Source organism: Channa argus, chromosome 15, assembly GCF_033026475.1.
Source record: "Channa argus isolate prfri chromosome 15, Channa argus male v1.0, whole genome shotgun sequence".
Classification (NCBI taxonomy): Eukaryota; Metazoa; Chordata; class Actinopteri; order Anabantiformes; family Channidae; genus Channa; species Channa argus.
Window position 1 is genome coordinate 23,575,588 of NC_090211.1, and position 20,406 is coordinate 23,595,993.

General features: G+C 39.6%; 2 protein-coding genes across 6 annotated transcripts in view; both read right to left on the reverse strand.

The window, feature by feature from the left end:
* Nucleotides 1–8,228, reverse strand: part of LOC137099836 (rho GTPase-activating protein 27-like) — a 29,963-nt gene extending 21,735 nt beyond the window's left edge. For all 5 annotated transcript variants that reach the window (XM_067477150.1, XM_067477149.1, XM_067477147.1 and 2 more), the window contains exons 1-2: nucleotides 8,113–8,228; nucleotides 244–375 (exon numbers count right to left, since the gene is read on the reverse strand). In XM_067477150.1, the coding sequence (XP_067333251.1) occupies nucleotides 244–274 (31 nt within the window). In that variant the 5' untranslated portion in view covers nucleotides 275–375; nucleotides 8,113–8,228. The remainder of the gene's footprint in view (nucleotides 1–243; nucleotides 376–8,112) is intronic.
* Nucleotides 8,229–13,667: 5,439 nt separating this feature from the next.
* On the reverse strand, nucleotides 13,668–16,024 carry LOC137100635 (SE-cephalotoxin-like). Its single transcript, XM_067478536.1, has one exon. The coding sequence runs from the start codon at nucleotides 16,022–16,024 to the stop codon at nucleotides 14,396–14,398; it is 1,629 nt and encodes a 542-aa protein (XP_067334637.1). The 3' UTR covers nucleotides 13,668–14,395.
* Between the last annotated feature and the right edge of the window lie 4,382 nt (nucleotides 16,025–20,406).

The window sequence follows — 20,406 nt, forward strand, 5'->3', positions numbered from 1 at the left end:
GCTGAAACAGCAGCGGTTTATAAACTGTTACAGATGATGACACGATATACAAAAGTAAAGACTTGAACCTGTTGCTTCTACAAAAACAAAAAACACTGCACTGGAACAAATATACATCTGCCTCTGCTACCTGTCTCTACAGGTGAGACCTTTACTGAATGCTACTGCTAATGGTACTAAAACTACTTTAACTGTTGATGATAAGACGTTTAAAAAGCATGTGCAGTAGTAAGAAGAACTCACCTCTGCCAAGTAGGGAGGAGGTCGTGGCCATGGTGATGACCCTGGGACCCTCAGGGCCCGCCCCTCCCTGCACGTAGACAGACAGTTAATGCTGAAGGTGAGGGTCAGAGGTCACAGCTGATCATCGGTGCACTTAAAGAGAGGAAACACAGGTCAGAGCAGATGGGGTTCAAAACCAACTGCAGCACAGCATTAGAGTAGATTTTTACTGCATTGTACCTCACTTCTAATTCGCTTTTGATAAAAGTGTCTGCTAAATGACTAAATGTAAATGTAAGTACTGTTAAAATACTACTCTGCTAAATGTCAGTAGGTCTCTGAAACAAGAGGCTGATGTCGTAGATTTAATAAGGAAAAAGATTGAAGCTCTAAAAAAAGTGACTGAATCAATTCTCTGTTGGACGAGGACAACACAATATACAGTTTTTAAAGTATTTGTAGAATAGAGACAGACTGTATGCAGACAGCTACAGACACACAGAGGAATAAGAGTCATCTGTCTCGCTAGTTCTTCGTGTCCAAACTAGTCAAAGAATAACTAATCAGATGAGAACTCTCAGCTCCTCCTGCAGCTCAGGCAGCTAACATCAACTCTGTCTCTGTCTTCTCTTTCTCCATGTTCAAACACAACATCCAGTGTCTATCTCTGTTTCACCAAAATGTCTCACCTATGTGAAATTCTCTAGTTAACAACTGTTCTCATTCACTGAACTCAGTATTTCAAATTAAAAAGTATTTCAGGAAAGGGAGGGGTTGTATTAACTGTTGGACCACGATCCTCAGGGAGACAACAAGTTTTACTGCAAACCACATCCTCTTTTTCTTTTTCTTTTGCTCACTGGCTGTTGGTGAACAACCTTTAGCTGTCACCACCTCCTGGACTGGAGTGTGGATTATTAAAACATTTAATAACTTAATAAAAACCTGAAAATGTCCTTGAACCCCACATCCTCTGAACTGTGTGTGTTGTCTATCTTTGTCTTCTGGTGTTATTGCATGCGTGTGTTGTATATATGATGACTTTGCAATTTTCATAAAGTGAAGGAGGTTATACAAGTCATGTTTTATTATAGTAGCACTGGTCATTAGCTGGTCCCCTGCTGCACTGTGTCCCAGACATGGAGTCAACATTACAGCAGTACTGTGTCCCAGCACTCCTCTGCCCTCAGTCCAACAACAGTCAACAGAACAACAACCGTTCTGTGTTTGTCTTCCCCCTTTGACATGTCTCTTCCCTGCCATTGTGCTGTTTATTGTATTGTAGTTTGTGCAGCACTGAGCCAGTCTGTTCTTTTTAAATCTGCTCTATAAATAAACTGTGTCTGCCCCATTGTTTCCTGCACCCACTCACACCTACAGAGCCAGTGCTTATTCACTATCTTCACTTACTGTTCTTATTTTTCTGTAGCTTTTTCCTGTGCTCAGTAGCTCAACAAAACACCAGCCTGTCCTGTCCAGCTGATGACCCTGTTATCGTGGTCGAACAACTACATGAATCTCTGATGAAGTTTCCAACCCGCTGAACCAGCTACTGTCTGAGCAAAAAGATGCAGATGTGTAGCCAAAGACCTGCTCTTTGCATGGGTGATGATATGATTTAAGGAAATGATAATTTATTAGTAACACTGGAACACTGCTTGGCTGAGTGAGGGGCATTCTTAAACATTTTAGGTTAGGTAAAATAATGCCCAGGGTTAAAGAAAGGTGTCAGACATCATTTGAAATAGCAGATTAATAACAGTCTGACACTCACTGTGGAGCCCAGTTATAATTTTATACAAAAACTAAGCTGCACTGACTTTAAAAACATGTAAATGTCCTTCATTCGTGCTCACTGATGCTTAACTGAGGACATGACCATCTACAGGACATAGATGAACTAAGAAGAGCTCTTATTATTCATCCGTCCTCTGAATGGTGCAATGAATGGTGCATACTGTACACAGTGACAGGTGACAGGGAGCTCGACCTGGAAGTTGCACATTAGGTCACACTTAAGCAGAAAGCATAATACAGCATGATCGTGTGACATGTCCACTGAAAGCACATTTGGACAGGAAATACCCATGGTTTTCCTGTAGGCAACTCAAATGATTCAGCGCAGTAAAACCAACAGGATAGATTCTTCCTCAGGCATCAGGTCTGTTTACTGCTGTGTTCATGGAAACACTTTAGGCTTTAACTAACTTTTAGGACTGGGACTGGTCATTCACTGGGGTCTCACATGTTTGTATTTGCATGGATCATGAATCAGGTCTTAGCCTTATCTGTGACACTACTGCTCAGGCTTCATCACTGCATATATTCACATACCTCCTATGTTAATCTACTGACACGCAGCTGATCTGGTCAGTGTCAGTGTTGGAATTTGAAGAACATGTATATGTTGTGTGGTAGAACTGACATTTCCATTCTTAGTTCCAGTTTCAGTCGCAGGTGCAGTAATAGGTAAATCAGCTCTGCAGGACAAATTTACCTGAACAAGGTTTTTGGTTAACATGACATTTAGTAACTCAGTGACAGCTGTAACGAGATAGCTGGAGAGTGGATAACTCAGTAACCCTGTCTCATTGTTAGATTGACACACTTGGTCCATGAGGAAGCGTCTAAATATGAACTGGGACTTAAAGGATCTGTGTCCTCAGTATAACAAAACTGTTTCATGTCAGATCTTTTCAGTTCTCTTATTTTCTAAGACAAAAGACAGGGTACTGAATCTGTTTGGCTTTTACACTCGGTAGTCGACATTTGAGGACACGTCTCCCACTCAGAGACAAATTTAATTATTAAGGAAAAAAAGATAATAAACAGAGAAATGTAATCATAGTTTGTTGTTAGTAAATAAGTGATGGAGTGACAGTGTTTGTCCAGGAGCCTCTGAGCAAGGCAGACACACACACACACATACAAACACACACACACACAGAACAATAGCAGGAGCTGATCTCAGGCCTGTTGTGTTTATACAGGGAAGTGTCTGCTCTTCCTGTCTGCACTAAACCCCACCCCGATGGGAGTGTTGATCCCACCCCCAGTGACATCACACACCAGTCTGTGTGTGTGTGCGTGTGTGTGTGTTTCCGGTCTTTGTGCATGAACAATAGTGAGTTTGCAGTGGACATGTTCACAGTGAAAATGATGGTTCTGTTTTGTCTTCACATTGATGTCAAAAATTACCACTAACTGATCAATATGTTTAATGTGATGGTGTCACCCAGTCTGATTAAACCTTCAAGGTCAACAATGAAAACCAGTATTGGACATTGGTATGCTTCCATTGTGTTAAATGAACCCACTTGAGAGATGATACATGAAAACACACCTGTAAACCTAGAGCCCCTGGTTCCCAGTCACTGTCCCCCTATGGACCCTAAATTAATTCTGTACCACAGGACCCATGTTAAACACTTTGTGAACCCCATCACAAGTGTGGTACCCACAGTTTTGCTTACTAAACTCTGTAGCTGACTGGCCCTGAGATGGAAACTGTTAATCTGAGTGTGAGATGTGTGTGTGATGGCTATAAAAAGTAGGAGGCAAATACAACAATTCACCATGGCAAAGAGTAAATAAAGAGCAGAGACAGCATTTCAATCCAGATGAGCAGCAAATATTAACGTGTGACATTAATACACATTTGTCATTGTAACACAGCAGCAGTGTTTTCTGTTTAAACTCCACCTATGACCCTGATCGATGACTTCTGCCAAGCTTCAGGTCCTTCAAGTTTTATCAGACCAACATTTTGCTCTCAGGAACCATCATCATGAACATGGTGTATCCGATATGATGCTCATTCAACAGCTGTGTTGATTTCTGGCTTTGACTAATCTGTTTTTCTGTTACTACTTAATTGATTGTCTGTTTTATGGAATTCAATCCAAGGAAATTCCCTTTGAGACAATGAGAAGAAAAAGAAGAAGAAGAATGTTGTTGGATAACATTTGACTTCAGGTTAGTTTCACTGAGAACAAACTAACATGTGATCATAGCTTTTATGTTCTTCTCCCTCAAGTCAGTAAACACCCCCCCACACCATGTTAACTGCTGCTGTAGCTTTACTACCTTTATTTCTACATTCACTTTCTAACATGTATCGTTCTTTATCCAGAACATTGTTCATCAAATGCAGGTCTATTCACAGTCTTGCTATAGGTAAACCTTCTTGGACTCTCATACACCTGAGTCTGGTGTGTTTTAGGTGCCTTTGAGACTCTAATGTGCTGGAATGCAGCCTACAGACTGCACACACCCCTCGCTCTCTCACTCTCTCTCTATTTGATTGCCACACCCACATCATAGGCTGGTATGTTTCACACAAATGCCTTCCTATAGCTGTAGGGACATTACTTACACAAGGCATTTCCCAGCCCCTCCAGTTCTGCTCTGTTCATGTCAGGTCTCATCTGGATCCCCTCAACCTCCTGAATCTGTGCACTAAAACCTTTTGTAGGATAATTTAACACATTCCTTTCTCTCGCCAAACCTGGTTCTAACCGGAACCCTCAAACACGTATAGTATCCAACTAGAATCTGTGCACACAGCCATACAGAGACATGTAGCAACAGTAACATGCACACACCCTATTCTGATGAACCACAGGACCAAAGTGTGTGAAAAAATAAACTTAGCTGTCAATCATGAAACCGTGATGGAGGGTTTGTGGCAGAGCACGCCCCACCAACCAATCAGAGGCCACAAAGAATGTAAAGGAGAATTTCACCAGAAAACTGTAACTATCAGAAAGAACTGTGTATCCACGTTTAACAAAAACTGTTCCTTCTGCTGCTAATGTGTCCTGTGACATCATAGACCCAGCACCCAGGGTTTGTTTGAGCAGACCTGAAGTAAAGTCGACCTTTAGCCTGTGTGTGAGCATGGGGTGTGGTTTGAAATAAGAGTACACACAAACAACAAACTGAAATAACTGAGTTTAAATCATAAAACAGTCAGCTTATTCCACCTTAGAAAGCACTAAGTCATGCACGAATGTCTGGAGAGTCTGAGCTTGCTGTGATTCTCTCACTGTGTTCATGTTATCTACTTCTAACACTTCAGACCAACAGCTACCACAGTTCACTGACTCATTCATACTCTGTTAGTAGTTAACCTCCTCAAAGATCACTAGGAACTCCCAAACACTTCTGAAAGGTCTCTGCAACCAGCACAAGACCCATAACAACATTTTCAAGAACCTCTTCAAACTCCTTTCAGACCTGTAAGATCTTAGAGCCTTATTGAAAAGCCCTGAAACTGTTTTAAGGACCACTATAACCTCTTCGTGTCCCTGCAAAGTCCTTATTGACCTCTGAAATAGTCTTCAGGGACCACTAAGACAAGGGAGACTCCTGTCACTCACAGACATTCTTAAGACAATGTGTATAACCTGCTCACCTACTACAAAATCCATTAAAGTACCTCTCCTTTGACCCCCATGGAAACATACTGACATACATACATACATACATACGTACACACATACTGTCCAAAAACCTCTCCTCCTAAGAGTCTACAAAACCCCCTCAATGATTTTTACACCCTCATTAAGGACTTCTTCAACCTTTTCTAGGAAAGACAACCTTAAGAACTTCTACATCATCTTTAAAGACTTTTTAAGTCTGTTGACTTATACTGTTTCTGAACAGTCTTAGGAACCTTTAAAAACTTCACAAAACCCATAAAATCTGCTCAATGGCCTCCTCAGCCCCTCAAAGGCTTGAAAAGAGTCAAGGAGCTACCCGCAAAGGACCTCTATAAGTTCCCTAAGGTGCACTTTTCTCAATGACGTCAAGGACCCCTATTATCTACTCCAGCACTGTAAGGATATCTAAAGCCTGTTTCAGCACCTCTTCACCCCCTTCCATAGTACTAAGCCTCAAAACATAGGGAACTAAAGAAAGTCGTGAGAATCCTGGTCGCTGATTGCCTGTGTATGTTATAAGTATGTTATAAGTTTAACTTATGGCCTTTACAAACTGATTCTTGATTTCCTCATGCATCTGTCTTTGTTGGCTGTTAACTGCCTGGTAACCAGTTAAAACTAATGTAACCATGAGTGACCATCAGCACTATTATAAAACACCTTTCTTCATTTGTGTCTCTATGTGATGCATTAAGCTCCTACTCACAGCGTTCATTCTAAAAACAGTATAATGCTATCAGTTTATCATGTCAGTGGTCAGTTTATTAGCAACGTATGTAAAACAAAATCAGTCTAATCCCTCCTTCATGAAGGGATGAAGCTCAGTTTATGACTGTTTCAGAGTAAAGTTGATTCACATGTGTGATCATTATGGAGGCTGTAGTTTGTGCTGCTGCTGAACTGTGTTATACAGTCACCTGTTTCTGTTATTCTGTCCGCCACATTTGTTAGTACATTAATACACAAATATACAAATTCAATCTGACACCTTTTATTCCTGTATGTTTTAAACAATTTGCTAATGAAATGTTTCCATTTATCTGATATGCCAACATATGTTTTACACGTTTGAATGATTTCAAATGTACATTCATACATATAATGAACACATTATGATTTATACAATGTGAGCTATAATGTTCTTTTCAGCTACACTGTACACACATATTTAATATTGTATATATAATATTTGTCTGTGTATGTTTACTTTGGTCCACTATATTTTAGGTTTTCTAAATATGTGTTTCTGTAAAGCTTGAATTATATTTGTGCCTACACCACTGTAAGCATTTGTACTTGCATGCTGGTGTGTGTCTTTGAGTAAATGATATTTGCTGTGTATAGTTTCTTCACCACTGTGGTCACATTTTTTTTGTGTGTTCTACAAACAATAGAGACTAAACCTGAGCAGATAATGTTAAGTTGGAGCTGAAAGATGTTTTTACTGAAATTACTGAACCTGAATGACATGGTCCATATATCCACTGAACTAATCGTGCAGAAGGACCAAGTGGACCACAGTTGTTGAAGTCTGCGTCTCAGCTACATGTAGTTACATTTCAGGTTACAGCATGAGAGTCTGTGTCAGTGGTTAAACTGAGATCTATGATGTAGACTTTAAAATGAGTCTCCATCATAGATAAGAGGTTAAAGACAAGCGTGCATAAACTGCATGAATGGCCAAATATTTATGGTCCGAAGTTTAGATCTGGTTATTGGTTTGTACAGAAACCATTTAAATTTCTGTCACACAGTCAGATGTTTTAGGAACTTGATAAATGTAAATGTCTGCAAAATATTTCATTATTTTCATTTAAACTTCATTTATCTATTGCACTCGGAAGAAAAACACATAGCTTTTATGCCAGTACAGTTTTTGGTCTTTACAGTTAGTCGACATAAACATCCAGATACTTTATGGACTGGACAATCACCATGTGTGGAGAAAACCTAAAATTACAAAGTTCTCTGCCCCATTCATGACTTGGTTTCTGCTCTCACACACAAACACTGCACTAGTCAGTGTGTCTTGTGCAGTCAGGATACAGTGTCTGTCTCTAACACACTTGGCCACAGATTCCAGCCAATGACCAAAACACAAAAAACCAAAATCCCAACTCAAAAGTCAACTCTACAACTTCAAATCAAATCAAGGCCCTGTAACATAGGTGTGGGAACAAAGTCCCCATAATGTAGGTTTTATTAACACTGGGAGGACATTTTCTTTACCTCTGCCTTCAGTAAAAACAAGTTTTTAAGTTTAGTCCAAAGTTCAAAGCAACTAGAATAAAACAGAGAGCAAGCACACAATAAAACTACAAAATCAAAAGGAAGAAGGTAGCAACTGTTCACAATGCAACTAAACCCAGCCTGACTCAATCACCTTCATAGACAGACAGATAAATAGAGAAATAGATGGATTATAGATACTTAGGTGGAGTTTTACCTGCAGTAAAAGTCAGATACAACCATGCTGCTCTTCGTGTTTTTTCTCTTCTGTGGCTGAAGGGGCGAGTCCAAATCACAGGAACAGGTTCTCTCTCTTTCTCTCTCTTTCTCTCTGGCCCAACCCCTCCCTGACCTGCCAGTTTCAGCTTGTCACCCCCACCCTCTCCTTGAGTCTACATCCTGTTTGACAAATCTAGAGTCGTACAGATCAGTGTCGTCCTCTGGTGGGACTCTACAGGTGGTGCATTATCTGTGGAAGATGAGGGCCCATACAAACTTTTATATTATGGGATTTAAAACTCAAACTGGTTACACTTTAATTTAATACAATATACAGGAACCTGAATTCAGAGTGCACGCAAGTATATTCTGAGTAGAAGGTATCTATGCTTATATTGTGTGGTATATGTGGTATACAAATCTGCATTTGGATTCAACTTTAAACCACAGTTTACAGTAGTGGTGAAGAAACTAATGTTTTCTGAAGCTCTGAATCAGTATGAAGCAAATGTTTCGGAAATAGATCAGTGTTTTGAAGCAGTTAAAATGCGACATCTGCTGGTCAGGTCAGTGGTTTAAAATGATATTGGGTAAAAAAAAAAAAAGACAGACCAACAGTGTTGGTAAGGATACAAGAAGTTTTGTTGCTGCCATTGTTGTTGTTTTTTTGGTCAAATCTGTATTAAAATTAAATTTAGATCAATTTTAAATAGACTCTGCCACTCTGAATGAGAGAATGAGAATGAGAAGCAAATCTAATGTTTAAAATCAGCACCACACCTTTCTGAGTGGGATGTCACTAAGTTTTGTGTGCTGTGGTCACCTGATTTTTCTGTCTGTAAAGGCCTGGAGGCCTGTAAATGAAAGTGGAGCTCATTACCACCTGTTTTCATGTTCTGACAGTTTAAAAGCAGCATTTCAAGTCACTGCAACCACCTGTTGGCAGGTAAAATGTATTTTTAAAATGTTTTATGGTGTATGACAATGGGTAACTAAATTAGATCACAGTGGTCTTCAGAAGCTCCGGTGTTATCATCTAAAATTTGAATTTTATCAGGATGCACAGAATTCCAACCATGACGATGACAATGATGGAGATGAAGAGGATGATGATGGTGGAGTACTTCGAAGGAGGAGAAGGCTGAGGTTTATAGGGTGGAATGACATTCAGGTCTCTGCAATTACCACAAAGCCCTACAGAACGTAGGATTAGTTATCAAAAGGTACTTACTACAGTATAATTTTCAGGTATTAATAAAGACGTGGGTATTTGTAATAATGTTGAATACAATAATACACTATTGGTCAAAAGTTTTAGGAGACTTCTTTTTTCCAGAACTGTTAAAATGTAAGCAGTTCAATTAATGCAACAAAACGAAGCAGCAAAAAGTTCCGTTACCTGAAAAATTATGTAAAAGGTCTTTTTGAGGTAGCAGCTTTTACACAGCAACAAAAAGAAACAGTACAATAATATGACTCCTACAGGTCAGGCCCAAAAGGTCCAAAGCCACAACAATTTCAAATTAGTTTTTGAGTCCAACACTTGTGCAGCAGTGTCAGAAGGAGCTCCCTGAATAATATCAGGTTCGTCACTTTGGATAAAAATGAAATGATGACACCAAAAGTGGGTTCAGCTGTGACATCTGTAAAAGGAAGTCGAGCCAAACATTTAAATTAAAGTAAAAATTTTTTATTCCACTGATTATTTTGTTTTATGCTTTAATTTCATTATAATGAGACAATAAACTGCAAATGATTCAATACAAACTGGACAAACAGAGGTTTTATAAAACTGTTGACCGATAGTGTGAGAACTATGTTATTACAGTATCTAGTGTCTTATTATAGCAGTATATAATTATTAATATATCTAATTATTGTATAGTAATTTTTCATGCAAACAGACTCACATCATGATAGTCGATCTTTCCATCCATGAGTCCTACTCCATAAGGTAGAGGGATCAGTACACCCTCACCAAACCAGCCTACACACACACACACACACACACACACACACACACATACACATATACACACACACACACAATAATCCTATTTAAAATAGACAGTGAGCTGACACTGTAATTCAGAGAGTCAGTGTTTACTCTTCAAGTATCCTGAGATTCTTTCTTCAGCTCCAGGACTAAGTTAGTCCATCTGCAAAGAAACTAAATACACACGGTTAATGTAAGTGTTGTAATTATTATTGTCGTAAAATATTTTCTTAGTTTTCTTACAGCAGAAGTCCATTGTCCTGTCCTGAAACAGAGGATATTTAATGATATTTAAGTCTTTACTTCAATATCAGTACTTTACTATAGTGAGATGTGCGTATATGTGTCACTTGGTGTTTGAAGATTGAATGACTAGACGGTTTCCACTGACAATGATCTTCAGATCACCCTGACAGGTCAGGGAGAGACAGATTTTCATTACTTAGTTATACAGTGTAACAGATTAAATGTCAGCGTCTTCCACCTGGACACATTGACTGGAAGGAAATAGTCTGACATTCAAGTAAACAGGAAGAAATATGCAGTGTTTTAGCTATGAAGGGTTTAAGGTGTGTGTGTGTTAGTCCACCAGTCAACCAGATTCAATGCTGACACTGTGGACTCAGTGACAAATGTCATGATCAATGGTTTACAGCTTGTCCCTTCACTTGTAACCAGAGCAGAGCACGTTCCACACATTGATTTGGCATGAGGTTTTATGCCAGATTCCCTTCCTGCCGCAACCCTCCCATTTTATCTGGGCTCAGAACCAGCACCAATGTGGCCCTTAGTGGCTGGGCAGGTCCACATCAGTCTGATCAGCTGGAGCAGTTTCCAGCAAAAAGATGTGTTGGTCCTATAAAGTAAAATACCTCTGGGAAGGATGTTCTCCTGCAGTTTCACTTATTTTGTCATTCCTTGGTCCACGATCCTCAGAGTAAAATAAAAGACTTTGGGACCTGAACAAGTTTAAGGGCAAATGAGGATCAAGAATCCACTGTGTGACCAGCAACACAGTGATAGTGAAGTACAGTACGAATACTAACAAACATGATGAATGAAGTTCTACAGCCCTGTTCAATCTGACCTCTGAGTGGTTTTATGGAGGTTTATTCTGGATGGACAATCAGAAATAAAGATGCCCTCATGTCTGTGTTCACATCACTACAGGCCGTTAGAAAGTCCCGAAAAGACAGCAAAAATGTTTACTGTGTGTGTGTGTTTACCTCAGCAACAGGAGCTTTGACTGTGTTAACCAAAGATTGAGCTCTGGCATTCACATTGACAGAAAGTCCATTCTGATGGATGGTGGTGCTCGGAGATCAGTGAGCGTCACTTCCACAGGAGCCTTACTTTTGGACAGGAAGACAAACAATGTGTTCACTGCAGCTGCTGTTTAGACTGAATGATTCAATTTAAGATTCAGGCAACTTTATTAATGACAGAGGGAAACTGATGCAAATGAAAAGAACCACATCAGCACAAAAGCAGGAAACAAAGAAAACCTGTGTCACGATCTGGCCCTCAGTTGCACTTCCTGCCTTTAGACTTTTATTTTGTAGTCCCCTTTCCCCACTTCCTGTTCATAGTCCTGTTCTTTAACTTTACTTTTTGTTATTCCTCTTTATTGTTTGCATCTGTTCCCCTCAGTATTTAGGTCCAGCCTTCCCCACAGTTCCCTGCCGGATCGTCATCATCTCACTCCCAGCCTATGTTCTGAACTCATGGTTTACCTGATTGTAGCAATCCTGACTCCTCTGTATTGGACTCTGTTTTCCAGCAACTTTTGGTCTGAGGTTTGATGTGCTTCTGTTTATTAGTTTCCTTACACTTTTCCTGTGTGTTCATTCAGGTTTAGTAGTTTACGTTTCCCCTCTGTGTCCTATTTCATTTGGTGTGTTTCTGTTTGTTAGTTTCCTAGTCTTTTCCTGTGTGTTCATTTAGGTTTATGTTTCACATCTTTGTCTTATTTTATTCCAGAGCCTTTTGTAGGGTTTATTTTGGTAAACTATGTATTACTCCTGTTGTCAACATTAATTCTGTTTGGCATCTTGTTTTCTTTAAGTAAACTTCACTAGTGTTCAGTCAAGTTGATAGTTTGTGTTAGTCTTTTACCTACCATGAGCCTGTTTCTTTGTACCTTCCAGTTAGGAACAATTTCTGTTGGTCATTAAGTTCTTACCAATAAATGCTTTTATTAGTTCAGTCCCTCTAACAGTCTCCTTACTTGGGCCCATCCTCACCCTAATTGTAATAACCTGAATAAAACAAGATTTACTATAACCATCTTTGCTCTGCAGTGAATGAATAAACAGTGATGATAGAATGAAATAAGTGATGAGGATGATGATGGTCCAAAGTATATCAATCTAACAGGAAATGATAGTGATAGCATGTTTCTCACTGTGTGGGTCAACTCAGAGGACCTACAGTCTATACTGTCCCTGAACGTCTCACTTATTATCTTTATAATCTTGACTTTATTCTGTAAAGTGCCCTGAGATGACTTTGTTGTGAATTGGCGCTATATAAATAAAGTTGAATTGAATTGAATTGAACTTAAGGTAAATGATAACTGCACCTATGACAAACGACAAGAACTCTCAGTCTGTCTCTTGTCCTGAGGTGAAAGTATAGAAAAACCAGCAGTTTGGTTGATGACCACCTGTCAAATACTCATCACACAAACATTGTCCCAGAGAACCTCTAACGCAGGGGTCGGGAAAACTATGGCTCGCGAGCCAGAGGTGACTCTTTTGATGACTGCATCTGGGTCGCAGATAAATCTTAACTGACATTTCTTAACACGGTAAGTAATTAATAATTCCGCTGACATTTTAAATTAAAACAGTACAGAAATCATAGTGTTAAAAATGATGTTCAAAATAATAAAAACATTTTTATGAATTTTAATCAATACATTCATTTTTTACCGCACCTATTCAGGGTTGCGGGAGGGTCCTACACCCAAGCTGTATTTTTTTGTATAATGCGGTAGCCTGCATTGGTTGTTTTTGTTGTGAGGTCAAGAAGTAAAGTTCCCTCCTTTGAATCAAATAGTCAGCTAGCTATTTTATGCAGAGCAAACCCTTTGGCCGAAGAAGAAGGAAAACAGAAATAAAGATAAGGAGTACCGTATGTTTCAGCATGAATGGACAGAGGAAGTCGCCTTTGTGGAGAGAGTGTGTTCAGCGATATGTCTAATATCCACTGATAAAAGTTCATCGTTGAAACGGTCAATTTCTGTATGTTTGGCTCTACGTATGCATGTGAGCAGTCGTTCTCACACCAAAACAACAAAAACACCAACAAAAAAAACAAAACATCAAGAGCAACCTACGATCACGTTTAACGGAGCCTCAACTCCTGCATGAAGCTTAACCTCACCACGTATATCAACTAGACTCCAAAGCCATCAGCAAAACCATGCAGCACCATAAGTCACATTATTGGTAAGAAGTATTTTATTTATTATTGATTAGCTTCAGTATAACAATGGTATTAAAAGAATAAATTCAGACTTATTATACTCTATAAAAAATATTGTATGGCTCTCACGAAAATACTTTTAAAAATATGTGGCTTTCATGGCTCTCTCAGCCAAAAAGTTTCCCGACCCCTGATCTAGAAGATCTAAGATGCAGATTAAGTGCAGAAGCTCTGCTTAAACTTTAAACCTGTGTATTAAAAGTAATTTAAACAACTCAAATAAACAACAAACTCACAGTATTTAATAAATCAAACAGACACATTTCACACTTTTTAAAATTGTTCCGTAATTTGAGATCAAATACTCACATGGTGACAGAACATTATCTTTTGGTTCATAACTTCTAAGAACTTTGCTTTGCATTATAATTAAAAATAGATTAAAATCTAAATCTGACATTGCAAAATATTTAGTAGTTCTGCCCTCAAAACTTCAAGAGTGTGTCAATACTTAATTTTAGTATTGCAACTTGCAGTACAATAGAAATACTGTATCACTGTAACCTTTTATGAAATCTGCCATTCTTAATGAAATAAAATTAAAAAAAAATCACTGATGATTTTAATTTGTCTTGTGAAGTGCTACGTGTAAATCACAATGAAAGCACAACAACTGACATTTATTACCAAAGCTCTTGATGAAGCTGGACTTTCTGTCATTTCCTTTTTACTTTGATCAATAGCTCCTGCTGTATAAGTGCCTTCCTTTTAATTTGTGTTTGTTTCATTGTTCCTCACAGTGCTGCTTTTAAATGTGAGTAGTAGTGTTGTTGCTCTCGTCTGCTGACATCTCCCACTAACCATGACATTGGCTGCGGATAGTTGTTTGAATCTCCTCTAGTTTGGCCTCAATCATTCTCAGTTTGCTGTTTGTGGTGACAATATTGGGCACAGGGTACTGGATGGTGGGTGTGTCCATTTTAGCTTCACATCTGTCTCCGTGGTAACCATCTGGACACTCACAGAACCATTCATTGGAGTTGAGCAGCTCCTTACACTTTCCGCCATTGTCACAGGTGTGTGTACAGACATCTCTTTGAGAGTAATAGATGTAGGCGTGGCAGGTGCTCCATCTGGAGGCACCATTACACTCTACTTTGTGGAAAGGTTTAGGCTGGGAGATATGACTCTCGTGACAAGAGGTATACATGACTTTTGCAAATTCGTTAACTTTTCTCTCATCATTGTGAAAGGCACCATAATTATCTTGAGTTTCTGGAAACAAGTAGCATTTTGCTAATTCTTTAGAAATGTCTTCACAATTTTTATTGACGCTGCATTCAGAAGCACGTTGTTTCACAGTTTCTTCAGCTTCAATGTGTTTAACCTTCAAAGTGGCACCTACAGCGACACTGATCTTTCCCATGGGGATCTTGGTTATATCCACAGCGACGTATTGTCCATCCTGATCTGTGTCGTACACCAGCACCACCCAGTTGAACCAGTTGTATTTCTCATCCAGAGCCTCTTTCACCTTAACAGCGATGGTTGGTTTGTCATCAGGACTGAGAGCTTTGGCAATCTCCTCCACATCTTTCCTCATGTAATGCTTATAGTTGTTCTGGCAAAACTCCACAGAGGATGTCTGAGCTTCATACACATTTTTGAAAATCTGACTGTGTTCGCTCTTCTTGTCTGATGACTTAAAACCGATCAGTTTCCAGTAGAATTCATTGAGTATCACCCCCTTTAACAGCAGGCTGCTGAAATACAGGTTATATTTGCCAATCTCCTTGACGTCACATTTGAATTTATTCCTCAGCAGGTTGTTGAGGTTTCCACTGAGGGACGTGCTGCTTACTGTCAGGTAGTGGTACAGGTTGGACACACTGGCTTCAGTTCCTGTGTACTCATAGTAGTTGGTGAATATCTCTGCCTGGCGTAGAGTTTGCCCACTCTTCTCAAAAAACTCATTGAACTTCTTCCAGGCGTTGAGGATGCGAACCTCATCCTGAGAGTAGACACTGGCATAGTTAAACCATTCCACATCTGTTGCCAGGTTAGAGATCTGAATGGACAGGAGATCCAGTTTTCTGTTCACTTCAGCAAAGCCTTCCCTTAGCTCTGTTTGCACTGGATCTTCCTGAGGGAGGAAGGCGAAGACCAAGTTTACCAATGAGAAGATTGCACCAACACAGCCGGGCGCTACGCTGGCAAATTTAGCGCATTTCTTCAGCACGTCTTTGGCCGTTAATACGTCTATGACCCCAGTCAGGGACTCCTTTACCATCTCCAGGGTCTCTTTCACCTTCTCTCTGGTCCCAGGAGGCAGAGGAGTAACCTGTCTGGTGCTGCCACTGATCTCGAAGTGTGCTGAGACTTCATGAAAGGTTGGATAATGTGACTGAGCAAAGGAGGTCGTCCATAGGAGAAGAAGGGTCAATGATCCAAACAGCATCACGTCAGACCGCTGCAGGAATGCCATGACTGCAACACAGACCATTGAACATGAAAATGTTCAGAGACAGAGAAATTAACTAGAACAAAAAAACTTGAAAAGACAGTACAAGAATAAATGTGTTTTTATATAACGGATATGTGCAGCTTGTGTAGAGTATAAATAAAATGACAGGATGTGTGCTGGCAAGATACGGGGACAAGGCAGAAGAATGGGTAGAAGAGGGAAAGGACAATGGTGGGATGTAGACCGTTTTGTTTGTCATGGCTTAAGGGTGTGTCTTATATGTTTACACTTCTAAAGTACTGCAGTATTTATGCTTTGTGCTATGCCGTACTTTCTTATTTGTGTTTGGGCTTTTACAGCAGCTGGTTGCTGTTGTAAACTAAACTTCAGATGTATTAAAGTTGACTTGTTTTGTAAATGCTCTGCACTTATAAAGCACTTTTCTACCTATTGGTACTCAAAGCGCTTTACACTGCTTCTCATTCACCCATTCACACACACACACACTCAGACATCAATGGGGGAGCTGCTATGCAGCTGGCCAACACTCATTGGGAGAAACTAAGTTGGGGTTCACTGTCTTGCTCAATGACTTGCTTCAACATGTGAGCGGAGGAGCTGGGGTTATTGATGGGCAACCGCTTTACCTCCTGCACCACAGTCGGCCTAGAGGGACAGAAAGAGAGGGAGACAGAAAAGGAGACAGACAACTACAGGAGAAAGAAGAACAAAGTTAATGTCATATATTTGTGACAATAAAATGTGGGGTGAGAGGAGAGGACAGAGGGATGAGGGAAGGGAAGTAGATCATTGAATAAGGTTTTGTGTCTCTTTGAATGATTTTTTAAGCCTGTTCACCCTAAGGAGAGGGAAACTGAATTCTCAGACATCTCTGTTTCTGGATTTATATGTAAAAAGATGAATTACTTACTGACACTTAAAGGTTAATATTCAGTTGAGCGAGGAAATTTTGATCAGTTCTCTTTTGAGCAGTTTTGAGGATTTTCTGCACTGTGTAAAAAACAAATCATAGTGGATTTACTTTGGCCATAATCTGTCTCAATCTAAATTTATGGTTAATTACAGGGAGGGGTAAAGTTTCTTAAACACAATAACATATTCCACTACTTAGGTAAATGAGATAGATGTCTACTTGTCATCTGTGTAATAATGATAAGATTAAGTGTTTACACTATTGTTCAGATGTGGAAAATAAGGAGTTTTTCCTCCAGTCTCTGTTTCTAACAGCTTTAGTAATATTACTAAGTCAACCCCCCCAAGTCATATTACTTATGTTCGTAGAAGCACAGGCCGAGGTGGAGGAGTAGCACGAATCTTCCACTCTAGGTTACTAACATACCCTAGACCTAAACATAGTTAAAACTCATTTGAAAACCTTACTGTTAGTCTTTCACGCCCAAACCTCATAGTTCCATATCATCCCAGTGTGAGGGAAATTTCAAAATCTAGGTAACACTGTTTCACACTTCTGGCAGACCCAGTATCAAACTTTGTAACACCAGTGCTTCCTCACCTTTTGCTCCCCGGCAAGACATCATGTCTCTGGCCACACAAAGAAGTGTGTTAGGTAGATATCAACTATAAAACTACCTACACCTGAACATTTGCTTCCCAGAAGGGAGCCCACGGGAACCAGCACAAATCATCAAACTCAAGGACTTAAAAGACAATGAAGACAAAAGGACAAAGTGACATGAACTTGTTAATTAAGACTCCTGACTACATTGTATGAAGGTTGATTTGCATTGACTCATCCCTTTGTTCTTTGTGTGAACCCAGCTGTTGAGTTGTATATATAAAAGGCTGAACAACCTACAAATCTTGGTCAATCAGATTGGCCCGCTTTAGAGTGTAGCTCTGTTCTGCTCTGCATGTTTCTCTATTTTGCTGATTAAATTCACTGTTATCATTCACTTGTAAGTTGCCTTTTTGCCTCCTAACTTGCCTTACAGTTTTTGCCACGACACCCAGTAGACAACTTCAATCTCATAATGCAGGCCAACTTGTGGTTCCCAGAATTTCCAAATGTAGAATGGGAGGCAGAGCCTTTAGCTATTAAGCTCCTGTCCTGTGGAACCAGCACCCAGTTCAGATTCGAGAAGCAGACACCCTCTCTTTTAAGTCTAGGCTTAAAACCTTCCTCTTTAATAGTTTGCTTGTAGTTAGTTATAGTCATGCTGCTAAGGCTTAGACTGCTGGGGGACCCACCCCCCAATGCACAGAGCTCCTTTCCTCCTCTTGTTCCTCTCTCCTCTCCTCTCGCCCCACAATTATCACCACTGTATGACATTAACTCTGTGTGTTTTCGCCTGTAGTTGTCTTTGTCCTTCTCTTTCTCCCACTCTCTGTCCCTTCCTGCAGGTATCCTCGGCTTTGGAGCTGTGTTTTTTCCAGCGTGCAGCTACTGGTACTACCAACCTGTCCGATGTTTAGTTGTTGCTGTTTTCTTTTCTCTCCTTACTATCCACTCACTCCAACTGATCAAGGCAGATGGCCCCCCACCCTGAGCCTGGTTCTGCTGAAGGTTTCTTCCGTTAAAGGGAATTTTTCTCTCCACTGTTGCCTAGGGCTTGCTCAAGAGGGAATTGTTTGGTTCTCTCTTTACATATTTATAATCTTTACAGAATAAAGTCAAGTGCCTTGAGATGACTTTGTTGTGAATTGGCGCTATATAAATAAAGTGAATTGAATTGAATACAGAGTTAGACAGTTAAACCAGATTCTACTGAACTGGGAAACACTGATTTTTTTTCCGTAATATTAAGTATTAGTACACAAAGTGGTAAAATCTGCTCCACCTTAACTTGCTGCTGCATCACTGATATTTAAAGTCCACACTAAGTCTAATTCAGTAACATATTGAGTTGTTTTGACCTGTTCTAAGAATCATCTGTTACACAGAGGAACATATTACAGTTTTTGAAGAAACATACCTGTGCTCATTAACTGCTGCAGGGTTCACAAATAAACTCAGACTGTTTCAGCAGGTGGTTTTTAAAGCCATGAAGACGTGACACGAACAGTGTTTATTTAAGTCCCAACAGTATCAACATTAGCAGACAAGACTTTGTTTAACCCCATTGCTGGACTCAGACTCAATGACATGTAACGTGCTTATTACATTCAACAGAACACACTGTTAGCTCTAATGATCTGTGGATGGTTTTACATTGAAAAAACACTCAAAGATATGTTAGGTCACACAGTCCACACCTTGTGTTTAAGAATTTTTAAGGAGTTTTCATCTTTAAACATGCATTTATAATATGGTATTAAGTGACAACTGATAGAGGAGCAGTCTCAGACCAAGCACTGGTGGTCTTAATACTCTCACGGAGGACCAGGGACAGCATGGCCACACTGATAAGTCTGCAGTGTGATACTACACACAGAAAAATAAAGGTGCTAACTGGAACCAAAAATAGTTCATGAGACTGATGCCATAGAAGAACCATTTTTAGTACCACAAAGAACCTTTTAGAAAATACTGCTTTGAAGAACCATTTTTATCAGTGGTTCACTGAAGAACCCTTAAAAGTGCCTCAAAGAACCATCCAACAATAGTTCTATGAGGCACTATAAATGGTGCCATTAAGAACCTTTCAAATGGTAAATGGTCTGCACTTATATAGCGCTTTTCTACCTATTGGCACTCAAAGCGCTTTACACTGCTTCTTATTCACCCATTCACACTCACAATCACACTCACATTCATACACCGATGGGGGAGCTGCTATGCAGCTGGCCAACACTCACCGGGAGCAGCTAAGTTGGGGTTCAGTGTCTTGCTCAAGGACACTTCGACATATGACCGGAGGAGCCGGAGCCTGTGAGATTGGTGGACAACCGCTCTACCTTCCTGCGCCACAGTCGCCCGAGAAGAAGATGGTTCTTCAAAGAACTCCTCAAAGTGCCTCAAAGAACTACCATAAAAGGTTCTTTAAGGAACTTTATATGGTTGCTTAAAGAACTTTTCTAAAAACGGTTCTTTGAAGAACCAATTTTAAGAAACCTTTCAAAATAAAATATATCATGGATTTATGTGTCAGGTAAAATAAGTACAAGAACATTGATGTAAAAGGTTTACTGACCATACTTAGCATACACAGAAACAATAAAACAATTTCCACCCTCAGCACAGCTATTAACATATTCCACATAACATATTTATACAGTAGTCCACGTTGTCTTATACAGGGAATTCATAAATTCACAGTAAAACATGACAGAACACATTTTCAACTTTGGCTTGCACTGTTTTTTTTATATGCAAACCCTTATATATATATATATATATATATATATATATATATATATATATATATATATATATATATTTTTTTTTTTTGTATGTACCACATACAAATAATGTAAGACCTCAT